The sequence below is a fragment of the Amphiura filiformis genome, chromosome 13, assembly GCF_039555335.1.
Source record: "Amphiura filiformis chromosome 13, Afil_fr2py, whole genome shotgun sequence".
Taxonomy (NCBI): Eukaryota; Metazoa; Echinodermata; class Ophiuroidea; order Amphilepidida; family Amphiuridae; genus Amphiura; species Amphiura filiformis.
This window is the reverse complement of record NC_092640.1, coordinates 38,020,121-38,040,552: the sequence shown is the minus strand read 5'-3', so window position 1 is coordinate 38,040,552 and position 20,432 is coordinate 38,020,121. Positions and strand designations below refer to the sequence as shown.

Genomic DNA, 20,432 nt, shown 5'->3' with positions numbered 1-20,432 from the left:
GTCTTTGCCAAAGATATCATTTGTGGAATACGAGATCAGTATCATATGATTCCCGAAGGATACAGACACACTTTCCTGATTAGAAACCCAACGAAGTTGACCCTTTCTCAGCGGAGAATATCAAAGAAGTTGTTTCCTCTACCTGAAGATGAATTCAGTCTGTTAAAGATTCCACTTATTTTCAGAGATTGGTATGAGCCAATGCTGGATTTCATCCAATATTTGAAGGATAAAAACATTGAGAAGAATCCGATCATAATTGACGCAGACGATCTTCAGGATTACCCACAATCCATTGTGCGCCAATATTGCGAAGCACTTGGGATTCCATACAGCGACAGGCTTCTACGTTGGCCTGCAGGGAATGGGTGTGTAAAGAACACTTGGCTGGTTTCTAAACTTGCTCTTCAAGGTAATGAGATCATTGGATTTTACAAGTCAGCACTTGCAAGCACCAAGTTTGAGCCATCTAAACCAGTGCCACCTGCCAATGAAATTCCAAGTGATGTCTTTGAAGTTGTAAAACATGAAGAAGGTTGCTATCAGAAACTTTATGAGATGCGAATCATGCCTATAAATGCTGAAAATACGTCTAACTTGAATAAAATATATTCTCCGACAATTCAAAAAGTTCAGAGGGGTTCATACACTCTTATTACCAAAACGTGCAATGTAGAACTTTTTTCTTAGAGTGTACGATGTCAATATCTAGTTAACCCGTCATCAACCAATTTACATCTATTCAATTCAATATGGGACAAGTGTATCTTTACACTTTGAAAACGTCCAAATAATATTCGTGATGGTTTCAATAGATATCGATAGATATTTTGCCAATTTTGCCCGGCAATTTTGTGACCTCTACAAGCAGGGGCATTCGACTTCGGTGTATAGCAGTTGTTAACAATCGATGGTAGCCAAACAAAAACTCATCAAAAATCAGAAAATCTTATGGCCCACAAATTAGAAAATATGAAAGCCCCTTTTGGAATAGTATATCCGTTGAGCGTGGTAGCTTCTGCCGCACAATCAAACACTCTCAACTTTTGAAGTGAGGGTATGTGTCTGTCAATAGGCCCCCTTTTTGAAGTCGAGTATATACCCGATGACCCACTTTTATACCCGTCATACGCTGTCATACCCGATAGATCCCCCAATATTTTGACCAGGGGATGGTCCATACAATCATCCCCCCATATGTTGACGCCTGTATGTGGGTTTCTGACCCAATTAACCTCATTTTGGTCATTTTAGCCCCCAAAGTGACCATTTTTGAGCGCTTCGCGCGTATTTGTTCAACTTTTGCACAATATTTCACCAGTTTAACTTCAATATGGCAAACTTGTTCGCACGCTTCGCGCGCATTTGTACAATAATCTTTTCTGTCGCCAAAAGGTGCTAGATTCACTATACTTCAAAACTTTGTCCAACCCCATCCCCCCCATGTAAAAAAAAAAAAATCTACGCCACTGGTTGCCACATTGAATGATATCAACGTAAAAGCGTGTTGAAATTATGGAAAAATTGGTTCAGCACCCCCTCTTTTTAGATTCAGAGCGCACTGGGCATAAATTGGGTCAACAAATCACAACTGCCGTCGGCAAAAATACTTTGGTCGGTACATTTACAAGTTGTCCCCCCCCCCCCCAGGCTCCGAAATCCTGGCTACGCCACTGGTGGTTATGTCCTTGCAGTTGAAATGCTCCATTACATTATTTCACCATGAAACTTGCATGCACACAGGGTGTAGATAATCCCCCTTGTAGCAGAAACTGACACTAACTTGATTCTCATGATTTGTGACTTCAGGGCTCTGTAACTCACCTTTGCACAGTATTTGTTTTCATTTTGTGGGACATGAGAGCACATCAGACACACCAAATTGCAGTGGATACGACAAATGTCCTTCAGATATCAAATAATTTAGATTTGTCTTAACGCGATATCATATACGTTTTATGGTAAATTATTAACCATGCAGAACTGTCTTTAAAAACAGACAACGCCATGGATGAAGATCACGGAAAAATTGACATTTTTGAAATTTGACAGTCCTCGAATGACTGAAAGATTTTGGACATATTTGAGTGTATTGCATCAAGGCATGAGCACTTTGCAGAAACTCTAACCCAATTAACAGATGGACTACAGTTAGTCTACTCTGAAGTACAAAGTACTGACGCGGACGCACACATTGTGCCGACTTTGAAGGCATGCATACCTCAGCAGAGACGCAGCACTGCGCACTGTTTACGCGCTGTATACGCGAGCATTGTCACTTTGTACTTCAGAGTGGACAAACTGTAGTATAAAATAATCATATATAATCGGAGACTGGATTAATTAAAAAAAATACTAGCTTGCGCGTGACGTCACCTGTCAATCAATCTCAGAAATAATTTGTGTACGTTTGTTTGATGTGACCATTTATTAATTTTTCTAACAAAACGTTATACAATGTTCAATTCTATACCTAAATAATACGAGCAGCTATCACACTAATAAACTGTATGCACACATTTATTTTCTACGCTTCAGACGTCTGTTGTCATTGATCAATATTTGAATCTTTGGAACGGATGAAATATGAGGCATTTACGTAAAATTCTAATTTTTCAAGAACGGTGTGGACGTGTGGTCAATTATTGTCAAAAGTTAAAAAGTGTGTGATAGCTGCTTTATTCTTCAACCAGTTAGTTATGTTTGGTTGGGGCATTAAAATACCCAAATATTGAAGCTTCCGACGATACAGTTCTTTCAGGGACACCCTGTATTACAGACATATACATATGATACATGCACATGCATATACACACCTTATAATAACCAATTTCAAGCAGGACAGTGTCATGTCATAGTCTGCAATACAGCGCATTCCATGGTCTGGTTAGACTTCTCCGTAGTCCACTTGCCCATTTTGCACACTCTGGCTATTACATTTAGGGCCTAAGCATAAAACTCTGATTTATATTGATTTGTGTGCAACTGATAGATTTTCACATCTGTATCTGATCTTTTCAGTCACTGCACTCCCTCTGTTTGTTGTTAGCTTCCCAAGTGGGTTCGCTATCAATACACAGGTAGATTCAAAATCAGAATTTTTCAGTATTAAAGTGAGCCATTATAATTATGCAAGATAGTGTTGCATTCAATTACTTTTATTGTCACTAATCATCTGATATTTTTAACTCTTTATGACCATTTTACTATTGAATACTTTAATTTTAATAAACATCAGTATAATTTTGAGTTCAACGAAATGGGTTCATCATGACTAATAATAACATATTTTTAATAAATTTCGACTATGGCATAGTCTATGGTCTGGTTTAAAAAGCATGTAAAAACTCCAACTGCACCACATTGCAGCTAGGGAATATTCAATATAATGCATACTACTACTAGCTTAGACATAGCTCTGATTATATAATATATCTGTATATATATTGTAAAATTCTCGAGAATAAATCTACATGGTTAAAACTTGGTAGCCCAATTTGGGCCACTTTTCTGCCACTTATGACTGTTTCCTGTCTCATAGAAACCACAGGTGAAGAGAAAAATTGGGCGACTTTTAGGTGATTTGAAATCCACCCACTCCTGCAAGTTCCTGCTCCCTGTGATGCTCCTCTCCATGTGGGTAATTCTACGCCCTCTACATCTCCATGTGAGTAATTCTGTGCCCTCTCCAGTACCATAAACGATATCAGAGTTTCACACTCGCAATGCATTGTGGCAAAGTTTTGGTACAATCGAACTCTTACCTTTCGGGAAAATTGCTTTAATCATCAATTATTAATTTATTATTGTAATAATGTTATCAATGAAAAAACATTTTGGATAATTAATTTGTAAAATTACAATATTGTTCTTTTTGTTTTAGCAAAACATTTTAAACGGCATTTTAAAATTAAAATTAAAGAAATTTTCCCGACAAGTCAAGAGTTCAGTCATACAAATTTGGCAAAAACTGTCCCATAAGCATTAGGCATTTAATGCCGATATCACTATTCAGCCCGGCTATTCAGAGATTCAATGATTCTGATGCTGCTGATTAAATATAAGTAACATCAGTTGGCACTGAACTGCTGAAGGTATGGATGTAGACTGCAGTCCACTACAGCAGGAAATTGTGAGAATTTTGTTTTTAAACATATCCTCTCGAAAAAATGTTCACTTCATCCCAATCATATTTACAATAGTAGAAACCATAGTAATGCTGTGAGATGTTAAAAACGATGCGCCATCTATCTGTAGCTGCAATGGGAAGGAACATACAATATTGATAACGTAAGCTTCAGGCTAATGAAAGAAATTACGGCGAGAGAAAATGCAACAAGATATAGATAAGTCTTCTTCCAAGTCAAGGCGGTACATTCAACCATGGTGGCCATCTTGAATGTGGAAAAAATACTACAATGAATTACTTCATAAACATTTCAAATGTTTTTTAATGATTATTCCTCATTCCCCAGGCTCATAAGAAGTTTTGAAATTCAATACTATGATTCAATAATTCAATACTAAGATTGCCGTTCCTGCCATGGCGGTCATCTTGGATGCGCAGGGACGGGAATATTAAGTGGTTGTGCGCAGGGGGGTTAATGAAGCACAAGACAGATAGAGAGAGTGAGGGAGGAATAGAGACGAAATAGGAGGAGGGAGACTGGAAGAGGAAGAAAAAGGGTGAAAATAATAATAATCAAGAATTAAGGACAAGCATTGCCATTGGGCTTTACCAGTTGAAATCCACACACCCCCTATAGAAGACATGACCTTAATCTTCTACACAGGGAGTGTGAATTTCAAAAGGGGATACATGCTCCATTCGAAATCTACACCTACCCCCATACACCCCACACCCCCACCCCATTTTTTGAACAATTCTTAGCTTCCTTATCATTGTAAATACTCATATAAACTGGTCCTTGGATATTATAGAGTGTGACGTTATCGACTTTGTTTGCCATTTATGCTCGTGTTCTGCAAATTGGATCGGGCACTCACTTCAAAAGTTATAATTCGCCAGTGACGCAATAATCGGATTAACTACCATAGCAATAGGTGAAAACATTGTTTGATTATACCGCACTGCACTAGTACGTTCACGTGGTACTTCTGCATTGAACCATATCATGCTGATCACTCGCACCTGTAAGATTAGTATCTTTGAAAAGAGCGGTATTGCATTCAATCTATGATTGTAGACATACACAGATGAGTGCAACCTGCTTGTAGTACAGCGCAATATATTCAAACATTGTTTTCACCTATTGCTATGGAAGTTAATCCGATCGATTATTATGTCACTTACGCCGGCGAATAGGGACGGTTTATAATACTATTGTATTCGTTAGTATGCAGAAATGGGAAATATTTCGTGGTCTCTAAATATTTACCTATGAGTTGATTGCTGGCTATCATTCTTATCTTCATCAATATTTCTGAGTAATATAACTGAGAAGATCATCAGTAGTACCTGTACACAAGAGAAGGAAACAGCTATGAAAGCAAGTCACAGCATGGATAACAAGGGGACATGCGGGTAATTTAACTAAAGGCGAATGGGTGTCCTCGAATTACAGTGGATTATCACACCTTTCTGTCCTACATTGCTGTCCCAAACTCTGTATAGCTTTCAGACCAGTATCTTCCCCAACCCTAAGGGCACTACAGTATGACCGGGGGTTAAGAACATCAATATAGGTCAGGACAGGGCTCCCAAGCTCTTTTTTTCCTCAAGTCCTGTGAAGTAGCATGGATGCCATCCAACTCTTCACATCTTCAGCATTGGCCAGCAAATCGAATCCTTTGCACTTAGGGAGGTCCTCATATACCTCAGCTTTATTTCCTCCTGAATAAACGCGATACATGCGATCCAATCATATTTGCCAAAACGCAATCGCGCAACAGTGGACCTCCTCGCCGTCAGCGTACATATTAGCAACCTCCGCGCTACCATATTTGCACAGATTGCACCGATTGTAATCCGTCTGTTTTAGCCTATTCGATTTTTGTATAGGCAAAATGTAAAAAAATTATCTTTTCAGGAAAATTTAGTTATCTTGTAAAATGAAGAGATGAAAGTGACGGTTATGAATGAGGTTAATAACTTTGCGTCTGTAATATGTGATGCGATCAAGCAAAATCAGTCGGAACTTGGAAATATTGATTTCGAGATATAGCCAAACAAAGGTAATATTTCCTTTTGTGTCCTGTTGTTTTGAAAACTCTTTAATTACTCATATCTTTGGAACTGGTTGTTCAATTTTAATGGGGTTGTCTGCACAATGTAGCTTTGTAAATCCTTTTTACTATCATATAAGAAAATCAAAATTTAATGTTTCCGAGTTCCGACTGATTTTGCTTGATCGCATCACATATGTCTGGCATTGTGGAAAATCTAAACATTATGCTTTGAACCTCGGAATGTCCCTTGGGGCTACGCCCTTTGGGACATTCCTCGGTTCCATTGGGCAATTTTTTTTTACAATATGCCATCGGACGCGCAGTTATTAACCTCTAAATAATGACTGCGTCTTGTGACGTAGCACATGCGTACGCTTTATTATAACCTCATGTCTGACATATATGTCATGCACTTGATCAACGTACGCGTGCGCTAGCCGTCGTATAGTATATATTTGCATAAATTGGATAAATCCCTACGCCTAAATGCTCTGTGTGTCCCCTACAAAGCTCAAATTCAACCTGCTTAAATCCGCCATTTTAGGCAAATGCACTACGGTATATTATGAGCACTCACTCACCTGTAATATCACCACTCCAATCAAATTGCCGCCAATGATCCATATATTTTCTATGATCTTCTCATGTAATGCATCGTAACAACCCTGTGAAAAGTTGACAGGGAATATAATTAAACATCAGCAGCAATTTATATTTCAAAATCCAATATTTTTTATCCTAAGCCAATGTATTATCTTGTGAATGTTGGGGTTTTTTTAAAATAAAAACACCTCAAGACCGTGTTATATTCTTCCCATGTGTCATGTGTTCAAATCTTTATAGTGACAAAACCAAGTGATATAATCAAATCAATACATTGATCCCAACCCAATCCATTCTAGTCAGGAGGGACGTGAGAGTTCATAAGTGCAATGTCCACTGGGTTGGGCAAGAAACAAAATTGGCGCCCCTACCCCCCCGAGATTATCTTAGACGCGGGCAGTGGCGTGGTTAGGGGTTGTGGCACACAGGGCAGGGTCTGACACAGGGCTAAGGATACATAATGGCGCCCCAAATTCTTGAAACAATTGCTCGCGGAGCGCGCGAAATTTTGGACAAATAAGGCCTACCACTAATTAATTATGGTTACTAGAAGTTGAATATCGGTCTTAAAATGTTTTTTCAGTTGACAATTTCAATTGAAAATTTTGACTTTCATCGCTTGTAGGGGCGCAGAATCGATGATGAATTGGTCGATTTGGTGCCCCCTATGGGTGGCGCCCGGGGCACGTTTCCCCCCTGAATCCCCCCACCCCACCCCACCCCTTAGTTACGCCACTGGCGATGTCGGATGAGTGGTTACAAACAATAGATACATATTCACTGTAAAAGTAGTGATATAACAGGATTAATTACCATAGCGATAGGTGCAAACAATCGTATTCTAGTAACACTTTTAGAAACACTTTCATTTCAGCGTATACTGCTGTAGTCTAATTCTATTAAGCCTGAAACACTGGTTTTATGGGTTATCCCGGTTCCTAGTGTATTTTTATCTTCACATTGTACATGTAGGCCTATATCTTTTAATTTTTTATTTTGTCAAGTGTCATATGTAATTTATTTTAAACTTCTAGCACATAATAATGTCACTTACCTTTTCGTATCTTGAATCTGATTGTTGTTCAGTGAACGGATTTTGACACAGGCCTTCACACACCGCTGATGATGTTTGTGAGTACCCAATACAGCAACTGCATGGTAGCCGTTGGTTATCGATTTCTGACGTCAAGTACCACCTAGATGTGCTCCAGTTGGTGAAATTGCTGTTACCGCAGCATTCAAGCTGAAAGAATGAAATAGAAACAAATTAATTTATAAAGCAACTATTTTGGGAAGGGCAATTTCGGTGCAGGAATTTTGAATATCGCGTGTTGAGAGCCGGCTGTTTTTATTCGTTTTTATAATCATTATGAATTTGTTTAAAACCATGTAATTCGTGCTTGATAATTGTTTTTCTAAAATATTAGGCATAATGCTGAGTGTTCCTTTAACAATATACCGTCCAGATTTGTAGCTAAACTGAAAACCACAAACGCAAAATTCATGGGCAAAAGTGCAGACTAGTCTAAGGGCGGCCAATCCAATTGAACAAGATACCAATTCAACGAGGAATAAAGCTCGCAGTCTCACACGTCCTCAAAACGTAAGTCCTAAGAAAACATCGCAAAATAGGTTCTATACCCTCACGAGTGTACAAATGTGGTAACACGTGTGTCAAACATGCCTACATGTATTTACCGATATCTGGAGCTGGTCAATAGCTCTCGATTCACCCTCAAAGCCTTCTTTGCCGTAGTTCTCTTGTATGCTCTCATCAAGTTTGGATGATACAAATGTCTCCACCTGTACAGAAGTATAAGAGTAAAACAACTGGATTAGTATGTGCAGCAGTCAGGCCCCGCCCCAGGTCCCACATCTGGCAGTCATCTAACCGAGGAAACACAAAACGTTCTCACAACGTTTGTCAGGGTTTGTCTGCTAACGTTATCTATATAGTTATACGACCGTTCTTGAACCATGTTTTTGAGAAACGTTGTATAAACGTTACGCCAACTTATTAGTCATGCAACTTAAATAACCGGCTGTATTCCATAGTGGCGTATAGTGGGGCGCCGCAAATAAACAACTTTTCGAGAAAAAATCCATAGTGGTGTATAGGTCCGATACTATGGAATGTAGCGAGGTGTACGCCACTATGACATGCAATGTTTTTCATTTTTGCCGATATTTCTTAATTATAAAATGTGTATAGTGTATAAATAGTGGCGTATGGTCGATGGTCAGGACTTTGCAAACGTCCAGATAACGTTCTTGAACGTCACCCTTTGTACAGGTTTAAACCATTATTTAAGAAACGTCGTATAAACGTTCTGCCAACGTAGTCATGCAGCTTATATTTTACATTCATACAACGTGTTCGAGGCGTTGAATAATGTTGCACAAAACGTTTCTGAACGTCTGTGATTGGTTAGTGTTTGGTCAGGACTTTGCAAACGTCCAAAGAACGTTCTGATAACATTAGCAAGTTGTACGATCGTTCTAGAACGTCATCCTTTAGACAGAGCATGTTTTAAATAACGTTGTATAAACGTTCTGCCAACATAGTCATGCAGCTTAAATTTTACATTGATACATCGTGTTCGCGACGTTAGATAACGTTGCAGAATGGTCTGAAAATGACACATTATACGGAACGCACCTTGGCTTGCGACTGGGGAAAAACAATAGATATGCTTATAATCAGCTTTATTGTTTTAAACTTTCTAGGCTTGTTACAAGCTCTAACCCCGCATATTTTTCTTCTATCGTGATTTTTAGGGGCGTCTAAGTCTAAGGGAACGTTTCCCCCGTCCCCCACTTGCTTCCACCGCCTATGTTCTGAAGATGTCTATCAACCATGGTAGACAATGCGTTCAATTGTAAGTAAAATTCTGGTTCTGTTTACCTACAAACCTGATGAATATATTTAGTTTTGTGACCTGACCTCAGTACTAAAAGCATGAGCAACCTACGTCACTCTGATAAGCAAACGTCATAGCCAAAGAAACCACTTCTGAGATGTCTATCGACCATGATAGACGAAACCGTCAATTGTAAGTAAAATTTTGGTTTTGTGCAAAGGCAATTTATTCAGTCTGTTTACCAATGAACCTGATGAATCTATATATTCAGTTTTGTGACCTGATCTCAGTAAGCATGAGCAACCTACCTCACTCTGATAAGCAAATGTCAGAGCCAAACAAACCACTTCTGCTAAGAAGAGTATCAACACAACAACAAAGTACTGAAAGAAAAGAGAAGAAAACAAATGATAAACTAGAGTCAACAGACGCTTCAACAGACCTTCGACCCCTATAACTTGACCCCTGGGTCACGGATGGGGTCAACTGCTCTTGCATTGTGCTTAGGATGTCATAAGAAATTTTCCTGGTGAATTTCAGTTTAATTGGAACTTATACATGGATTTTGATTTTTTTTAATTTTTGATTGACCTTTTGACCCCCTTAATGACCTTTGACCTCAATGAAAAAAAAACCTTATGTATACTGACAAAATGCATTGTTCCAATTTTAATTAAAAAATTCTAACATGTTCAGTTATTGAGATAAAAACAGGAAGTGACCCCTTAATGACCTTTGACCCCCAAAATAAAAATACCATGCATACATCAGGTAACACTAATTCATGTATGATGGTTATATTACTCTGGTTTGTTTACATTTTGAGATAAAAACATTTTGAACATTTTTGATAATTTTGGTTTTTGAACGGAAGTAATCCCTTAATGACCTTTGACCCCAAAACTGTAGGCATCCTAAAGACCCTGGCTAGTAGCGATGCATGTGTGCTAATGGCGACTTTCTGCTATGTAATTTGTAAAGACAGTGATTTTTGAATATTTTTAGACTTTGACCGGAAATGACCCTTAATGACCTTTGACCCCTTATCTGAGCACACCCTATAGACACCGACTAAAGTTGAGTCACATGATATAACCATGTCCTCATCGCATGTAATTTGTGGAAGGAGTAGCATTTTTTGTGAAATCACATTTTTGACCATTATAGCTAGGTCAAAGGTCACAGCAAAAGGGTTTCAGGCGCAAGCGCCCTAAAAGCAGCACATTTTCATGTATAGTACCATTTTTTCCAAATTTTTCATGCTTTTTCAAATTTGTTCGCCCTTTTTTATTTACTAATTCTTTTTGCCGCCCATTTCGTTTTTGCCGCCCCGGTTTATGCCGCCCCTTCTTCTTCCGCCGCCCCTTCATTTTGGCCGCCACCTGCTTTTACCCCGGGGGCTGGCGCCCACAACGCCCCCCCCCCCCCCAAAAAAATACTCGCATGAAATCTGTCAATCCCTTGCGGAGCTACATGCAGTTGATTGCGGTTGCCAGAAGAAAGAAAGAAAGAAGAAGAAGAAGAAGAATTGGGAAGAGACAGCACAAGCCGACGTTTGACGTCGGCTTGTAATGATTAACAAATCTTCTCGCCCCCATACACTGCTTATCACGTGCAGATATAGGTAGTGTATGTGCTTCGTCCGTGATTCGGATGTCACGTAAAGCCGTTGGTCCCGTGTACAGGAAGAGTCAAACCCTGTGTACGTTAAGTGTCAGAGCTATTCGAAAAGAGAAGGGGGACCATCCCCGGTTCTGGTATCTGCAATCAATCCTAGGTTCCAGGATCGTGCATAGGTAAACTGTGCACGTAAAGCCCGTGCGTTGATACTCATGCACCATTTGAGGTAAGCACGTATATGGAAGGAAGGAAGGAAGGAAGGAAGGAAGGAAGGAAAGAAGGAAGGAAGGAAGGAAGGAAATCATCCATCAGAAAGTGGCACCACACTTACAGCACACACATGTGATGTGATCAAGCAAAATATGTATGCAGTCATATCAACATTTGGGTTTAGTATCGGTTCGCAGAAAACCCCATAAAATTGACCATTTGATTCCTTGACCATTTGATTTGATGTGAGCAGTTTCCGTAAGCCTTAAACAATCGAAAATATAGGAAATCACTTCATTTATTTTGCTATATCTCAAAATCAATATTTTTGACACCCGACTTTTACTTTTTCTGTTTATCGTGTCTACACATGGTAGATAATATGTTTCAGTCAGAGCTGGACACAACAGATAACAATATCATTGTTTTCTGCGAGGTCCTCAGCTTTAAACAGGAACAGACCAGTACCATTCTCAGTCTGTTGAGGCATTTCCATTAAGCCCAGCTTGAGTAGGCACCGAGGGAAGCTCCTCTTTGGCACTTATGAACATGGATGTTGCTGATGGAAAAGTGCCTTACATCTCTTTCCATAAGGCAGCTCTGGTACCTTCTGCTTGTTCAGATGGTTCAACTTCATTGAGGAAGCTTTTCTTAGAATGCAGCTGATTCATGTTCATGGCCGAATAGGAGATGTTACTCATTTGTGGTCTGGTGATGATGTTCTCTGCTGCTTGTGCACTTTGAAAGATCTCTGGTGACACTATAACACAAATGATGTTGATCTAAGACATCCAGTAATAAGGCGGCCATTGGAGTCGCGATGGCTGAATCAATCTTCTTAGCAAGAGCTGATCTTTCCCAAACTGACCATGTGCATACTCCGCAGCTGGTTGAGTAAAGGGTTAAGGCAGGTGATCGTAGAGTGTCTGGCCTGGCATTCCATCTTGTTCCAATAAGATTGCCGACAATGTAGTTTCTTGCACAGATATTAGCCTTCTTCTTCTCAACATGATGGTGAGGGAATGATCTATGGTGACACCTGGGTGAATACAGTTTCCAAGAGATATACAAGACCAGATGACATTCAGTGTTTGGCTTCTCTCCTTCTAGCAGTCACAGATGTATGCCTTGATTATCATGCAATGGGAATTTGCCTGTTATGCAATTATTGGTCATCAGTGCAACCCACTTTTGTGTATCTAGAGCTGAAACAGGCCCATAGGGTAAGGCACCTCGTTATGTTTGGTCCTGTTGTGCTATCGGTATCCCGATATTTACCGATGGCTACTTCTGATTTTTAGCGAAATGAATCTTGGTTACTTATCCAGTTACTACGCGGAATAAAGCAATTCTATCGTGGTAACTGTATAGTTGCTTTCTGCTTCTGTTTTTACTAGCTTTTACTCTAGAGATGTAAAATATTGTATCGAGTATAATAATGACCATATGGATAGAGCTTTCGTGTATTTTTATAATGATGGTACTATGCAATAAAAAGAGCGCCTTTGGTACCTATTATAATAGGGCCCCTATAGCGCTGTTATCACAAGACTTGGTACCTAAATGAGTTGTGCATATCCTATCCATACACTTCAAGGTTCAAAATAAGTAGGAGTCAGGGGCAATTGTGCCCCTTTTCTACCTTACAATACCCCTCGTATTCCGAAAAGCATTTTGATTCATCAGTTTGCTCATTATTAGCCCAGAGTTGATGTAAAATTGTTCGTCCTTGCGCAAGCCAAGAATATGGGCGGTATCAAAATTATTCATTAGTACCCGTCAGTTTTGATGTATATTCAAAGACATGCTTATTTCAAATACAACGTACGTGGGTCCACTTGCAAATGACCCAAAATTTATAGTTTAATATCCTTTTATAGCATTAATCGACAAATTCGCAGATCTTGTGTTGTATTTTAATGCGGCAGTCTTGTTCATAAACTGAATACGGGTGGGCACCAATTATTTGATATAAATAAAAATGTTGCCACTGGTTCTTACATTATTCATGTCAGCCTGTAAAAAATATGGATTCCAGGAAGCCCCTTTCACCAAAAGAAATATTTGCATTTGGAAGATAATGTTAACATTTGGGTGGAAACTTCTATCCAAATAGAGAAATACAAATACAGGAAATTATGCAAAATATGTAGGAAATTCGAAATTGACTATTTCTCAAGGAAACAAACATTTTTTCAAAATTTAATGTGACCTACTACAATGAAATGAGTATAAAGTCGCAAGTTGGAAGTTCCAAGACATTGGCTGACTGTGTTGATGCTCTTTGTTTGCCGCGCACCTGTGCAAGCCAATAGTCCTTCGTGAATGGGCCATTGTGCCCCAATTCACAAAGGACATACAAACTTGCTTCTGACTTGGAAAGAAACAATGCAGTAGCCAGGCGTTTCAAAACTACCAACTTTAATAGTGCAGTTACGTCCACGGCAAATTCACCGTGACCTTTCCAGCCATAACCCGCTTATTGAAGATTAAACCGATATATGCAGTACTAAACCATTATATAGCAATCTATTGTTCAATGGAAATTTATTACCACCTGATAATATTAATCCAATGACCGACCGAATGTCCGCTACGGACGACTAATCCAATCAATAATGACACTATTGACATGTACGAGTGGAGCTCCGCTGACCGAGTTTTGGGGTATTTTTCACTGGTTTGCAGCTGTTTGCTGTCATTTACTCATCAAGGCGGACCACCGTTATTATAAGGACTATGCCAATTATTTAAAGATTGACATGTAGAGAATAAGCCATACTTGATTGACAGAAAGTACTAAATTTGTAACTATGACGGTTTTATGACACCAATCTTCCAAATACGACCAAAAAACGGCTGCCCGGTAAAGGAAAATGTGCAGTTTGGATTGATGGTAGGATTTCTTTTTCATAAAAATGTATGTTCCCGCGTTATTAAAGCTTGTACCGGATTAAGATTCAGATATTTGGAAAAGAATAAGTAATTGAAACATAGAGCAAGTACTAAAATCATAGCTTTTATACTTTTTGATACATGATGCTAACTAGTTCATCCCCTATAGCTACAACACAGCGCTACCAGTAGGGTACAATTGCCTATTGTGAGTGTCCCTGTGTTGTGTGCATACATGTAGTTAACAATAACTGCATGATGCGACTTTACGCTCATTGCGTGGTAGCAGGTCACATATATCCTAACCCTAACCCAAAACCTAACTATAACACTTACCCTAACCCTGACCTAATTCCTTATCCCTAACACTAGCCCTAATGATAACCCTAACCCTAACCTGATCCTTAGCCCTAATCCTAACATACAATACTCTAAAACCTAACTTTATCCAATGTCAAACTAATGACCCTTCGAACTAATGGGGTTCCCGATTTTGACCTGATACACTTACTGTCCATAACATCCATTTCGACTCATGGCACGCCCCAAAACATCCCAGGAAACCTAGTATGGTCACAATACCTCCGATGGCTATTGCTGCAAAACCAACCGCTCTGAAGAGTGGGTCGTCGAAAAGCTGCAGGAATTCTATTGTGGTTCTGTCTACGCTAACCCATATGCCGACACCGAGGTAAGCAATACCTGTATAAAGCTGTGTAAGATGAAATATGAAACAAAACTGAAAGTAAACTGATTAATACAAATAACTGTCAGGAAGACTTCCTGTCCATTTTAAGCCAAAATATTGGCTGTTTAACGTGGAGTTATTTGACAAAAAATCTGTATGGACAACATACATCAAATATCTGTCGTATCTGATTAAGAGCAGATGGTCCTTTTAAAAACAAATCATTTATTTTCATAAATTTCAATATTTATTGAGGAAAATACAGTATTGGAGCATGTCCTTCCCCCATAAAAGTGTTTAAATCAACTATAATGAAAGAGATAAAAAGAATTTATAGCGTCTGACGTCATCTGTCAATCAAACTCGAACACGGTTTGTTTACTTACAAGTGTCGTGATAATGACTTGCTGAACGCGGTGGTATAACCGGGCGCCTTATTGTTAATTTTGCACCTTCAAACATACAAACCATCTCAAAAGTTAGGTCTTTATAGTAGGAAACTTTCTTTCGCGAAGGCACCATGTTAACAATGCCTAGAAAAGTTGCTTTTTGCCTTGTAAAAGTACGTAATATTTCGCCATTTTTTGCTATTCATTTTCTCCGATCGGCACGAGACTAATCGCCCTTCCTTTTACGCGCTATTAACCTGTGTAAACCAATCAAGGATCGTTATTGACAGTGACATCAGACGCTGGGTTTTTTCCAGTTTATTTAAGGTTACGCAAGGCTTTTTAAATTAAAAAAAGGCTTAAAACAACATAGGTCGCAAGCCCGGCAGCGCTGAGGCCGCCTACTTCCATAATATAGTAATTAATTACCCAGAATATGAGGTTGACAATAAAGAATATGATCTTGGAGCAGGTACCGCACTGTGTACGTGTGGTTGCCATGGTAACAGCTTTAATTCAGATGGAGAATGCAGACAGGCACCTATGAATAATGACAAAATGGTGAAATTAGATTAAAGCCATTTGTAACATTTCCATAAAAAACCTTTTTTTTCAGCAAAATGTTAGTTTTCACTGGCACTCTCAGATATGTCCCCTTTTAATTTTGACCCGAACAGATTAGGCAAAACAAAGAAAAGTCACTATCTAATACCAGCGCATTATGCGCTAATGCGTGTCACTTTGTGTATCGTGACTGAGTTGGGTCATTTTGATGTGTTATAACCGTCCGCACGCCGTGTACGTACTACTCCCCATTTTAGAAAAATACAGAACTAAATTTTTGGGATTAAAAAAATATTGTCCTGTTTTGCCAAATGAAACAAAGCTAAATCGTAATCCTTTAGTTAGTCCTAACTAGCAATAAAAGTCAAATTTTAATATTTGGCCAATTTTTGGAAATAAGGGCCAAAAACATGCGTTCTTATAACCAACCATTTAATTAAAGTAACACAAAAAAGTGAAAATTAGAGCAAAATTTCGGCATATACTCAAGATTTTGAATGCTTAGACTTGTTCCAAGTCTGTGATTATTTGTGACTCGATTGTCAGAAAACATCCCGAATATGCATATTTTTGGTTCTTTTTTCAAGAAGCAAGTAAAATAGTGAACTTTTTCTTTTATTTCCAATTAGGACTAACTACAGGATTAGGTATTAGCTATGTTTCATTTGGCAAAACAGAATAATATTTTTTCAATCCAAAAAAAATTAGTTCTCTATTTTTCTGGAATGGGGAGTAGGCATCGTATGCGCGTCAATCGTAATAATTGAAAGACATAGGCCTACTCCGTCGTTTTATTTAGATCTCTGATTTTGTCACAATTGAGTACCTTGATTTTTGCAGGGTATGTTAGTTTACTAAATTACATTACAACGGTGTAAAAACATTGATGGCGTGCTCTAAACATAAACCTACATGTACTACAGCCTGTCTCAGAAAAAATTGTGCAAGTGAAAAGCGCCCTCTGTGGCAATTAGAAAATATCGTTGTGACATAATGCTCACATCAACGTCAAGGGCATATTCTTAGCTCTCAAATGCCGTTTAGTCTGTTCAATTTGCTTGTTTTAATCTCGAGATATGTTTACTTAACAACGAAAGGGTAAAATCACAATTGTGCCACTTTTACTAGGGAAGAGGGCTGTACATGTAAATCAATGATAGCTGATGTTGATGCGTCTAATGCACGATCCCCGTGCATTAGACGCATCAACACCAGTGCGCGTGCATTATTTTGTCTAATTTCATTAATTTGTCTAATTTCATGAACTTGTCAAAGTTCATTAACCTATAAGTGTGTAATATTTATTTGGTTTTTAACATTGTCTTGAATGATTTACAGTATTTATTAAAATCATTGACATGCACATGTATTTAATTTTACAACAGAATGTGAATTATTTATTTATCGTTTAATGGGTCGTTAGTGGAAAAAGAGAATCATTATACCTTTATAATGATAAAACATTAAAAACAATTTTGTATTGCTGTGTAATTGATGCGTTCTTTTGATTTGACGAAGGAACTCTTGATAAACTTGATGCTATCATTGATTTACATGTACAGCCCTCTTCCCTAGTAAAAGTGGCACAATTGTGATTTTACCCTTTCGTTGTTAAGTAAACATATCTCGAGATTAAAACAAGCAAATTGAACAGACTAAACGGCATTTGAGAGCTAAGAATATGCCCTTGACGTTGATGTTCGTTCTTAACTAAGCATATCTCGATATTAAAAAGAGCAAATTAAACAGAACAAACGGTATTTGAGAGCTAAGACTGTGCCCTTGACGTTGATGTAAGCATCATGTCACAACGGTATTTTCTAATCGCCAAAGAGGGCGCTTTTCACTTGCACAATTTTTTTTGAGACAGGCTGTACATGTACTGTACTATATATTACATCATACATCAGTGGTAAAGTGAATGAGATTCGAGTTGAAATTTGGGTAAATCTTCACCTCACCTTAAATGATGTTGTTTGTTTGTTTGTTTGTTTGTTTGTTTGTTTGTTTGTTTTGTTTGTTTGTTTATACTTTAAATTTCTTAACAAGTTACTTCCTCGTAGTATTTGTACAGGTCAATACGGGAATTTACCATTATTCTATTCAAGGCCAATTACATACGTTCATGGTTCAAGTATTTTACGGTTAAACAATGACATGTTTAGTGCGTTAGTCATTCTATGCGACAATATTGTATACTTCCGCTTATTTTTCATTTACACTACTGCTTGAAATAAATTACGGCTATGGAATTCAAGTCTTGTGTTTTGTGTTTTTGTTGTTGTTGTTTTTTGCCTATCGGAAGGGAAAGAAGAAACGAGAAAGGAGACCACCGGGATCCCTCGGACCCCTCACATGAAGAAGAAAAAAAAAAGAAAGAAAGAAAGAAAGAAAGAAAGAAAGAAAGAAAGAAAGAAAGAAAGAAAGAAAGAAAGAAAGAAAGAAAGAAAGAAAGAAAGAAAGAAAGAAAGAAAGAAAGAAAGAAAGAAAGAAAGAAAGAAAGAAAGAAAGAAAGAAAGAAAGAAAGAAAGAAAGAAAGAAAGAAAGAAAGAAAGAAAGAAAGAAAGAAAGAAAGAAAGAAAGAAAGAAAGAAAGAAAGAAAGAAAGAAAGAAAGAAAAAAAGAAAGAAAGAAAGAAATACAACATGAATCAATAATATTCATTTATTCAGTTATTCAGACATGAAACATTTCCAAACATGATTGTCCTCTGGCGACAATGAAAATATATATATAATTTTTAACAACATGCATTATACAACTTCAAACTGGTAATGTGAATCTACAGGTTAAGTAATCCGAATCTTCTCCAATTTATCGGTACAATTAAATTATTAGAAATTAATAAGACAATAATGAGAAAATCTTTTATTCCATATTTACAGATATCTCTCTTTAGGCCTACATTCTTACATTCAACTTGTTTCTAGCTTTAAATTAATAAATATAAATCACTTGCCTGTTGTTGCCAGCTGCCATGTTAAAATGAAAATCCATTGTTTAAAAAGTGACTTTTTGTACAATGTTTGCAAACTTCCCGGTTCACGTGTTCACGGTTCACTTGTTTCATTCAAAGTAGGAAAGGCAACCTTTATTAATTGAAATAATGGACCGTTCAATATTTACGCCAGGTGGTGGGGTCGGAGTTTTGACAAATAAATCTACAAAATTATGTCGCGTTTCCCCGGCGCGTTCGTTTAAAATTTTCAGATTCCCCCTTGTTTCCCCATTTTTCTCCATTTAAAACTTAACATACCCCCTCATTGTTCAAGTGAAAAATTCAGATTCTACCCTCAAGATAAAAAAAAGCGGATTCCCTTAAATCTTCCACCCCCCTGGCGTAAATATTGAACGATCCCTAATGATAGTGCATTCCCCTTTGCCATGAGTTAATGGTCTATGACATTCAGGTAAATTCCCGCTATCACATAGTTTCTTAGAGAAAAAGGTGGTATACCGTAAACGTTCGCCTAATGGCGCTTTGGAGTTCATGGAAATGAGAGAGCGCCATCCCTGTAAAAGCCGACTATTATCACTGATCATTAAGGGTACGTGTAGTTAAAGGGTGAAACCTATCGACACATACAATTATGAACAAGATCGAACAAACTTGTTCATGATAATGCGGTAATCATTCACCTGATACGTTGTGGCCCAGTGAGCAGAGCACTAGACTATAGTGCGAGGATAAAGAGAACTTGTGGAGAAGATTGATGGTTCGATTCTCATGCAGTAATTTCTGACAGATTATGATGTCTGTCAATGTTTTTTTTCTGATTTGAAGACATTTTATTCTCTATTTTCTTGATTTTATCTTTAACATTGTTTATATAATTTTATTATTTTATCTTGTATGTGTCTTTTTTCATGATTCTTTGTTTTTATCGTTTCATTTTAGAGTAACTCAATCCATTCAATCAAATGTAATGAACCTATTTGATTGTAGGCATTTGTATAGTCTTTCAATTCGCGCGAGTGTCCTTGCCGTCCTTGCCTATGCATCAGTGGTCATAAGAGGTATATCATTTTATTCGAAGGGGGGGGGGGGTCCCAAATATACGGGGGTCATAAAGTCTTGGAAAGAATAATAGGAGGGGGCATAAAATGTTTTATAACCAAAATGTAGGGAGTCACACGATGACCACAGAAAGTGTGTTATTTTATTTTTAAAAAATGATTTCAATACAATTTTGGGGTTTGGGATCATACAATTTTTGTTGCCGAAATAGGGGGTGCGCAATTTTATTGACGCAGACTTTTGATAGCCCTCTAAGAGGATTCAAAAGATAACCTCTGCCCCAATAATCCCTAGCTATATTTGTTTGAAACTGTTCCACGGAGGATGTATCATAATAGGCCCAGTCTTCAAATGATATAAATAAAATTTGAATGAGTGAACGAACAAAATCATACA

The 20,432-nt window shown here is 38.0% G+C and overlaps 1 protein-coding gene across 1 annotated transcript; it reads right to left on the bottom strand.

Moving 5' to 3' along the window:
* Window positions 1-3,101: 3,101 nt before the first annotated feature.
* Window positions 3,102-19,089, bottom strand: LOC140168304 (CD151 antigen-like). Its single transcript, XM_072191658.1, has 9 exons — window positions 18,978-19,089; window positions 15,885-15,996; window positions 14,890-15,090; window positions 9,962-10,036; window positions 8,491-8,595; window positions 7,847-8,035; window positions 6,771-6,854; window positions 5,400-5,479; window positions 3,102-4,257 (listed from the first exon to the last, which is right to left on the bottom strand). Exons 2-9 carry the CDS (start codon window positions 15,954-15,956, stop codon window positions 4,248-4,250), a joined length of 816 nt encoding a protein of 271 aa, XP_072047759.1. The 5' UTR covers window positions 15,957-15,996; window positions 18,978-19,089; the 3' UTR covers window positions 3,102-4,247.
* Between the last annotated feature and the right edge of the window lie 1,343 nt (window positions 19,090-20,432).

What these genes read in the sequence shown, in the direction of transcription:
- LOC140168304 (XM_072191658.1), bottom strand. Translation starts at nt 15,956, where the DNA reads ATGGCAACCACACGTACACAGTGCGGTACCTGCTCCAAGATCATATTC. An exon ending in TTGTCAACCTCATATTCTGG is followed by an intron (nt 15,091 to 15,884) that starts GTAATTAATTAC and finishes CATCTTACACAG; the next exon opens with CTTTATACAGGTATTGCTTA. An exon ending in CAGATTCAAGATACGAAAAG is followed by an intron (nt 6,855 to 7,846) that starts GTAAGTGACATT and finishes AACTTTTCACAG; the next exon opens with GGTTGTTACGATGCATTACA.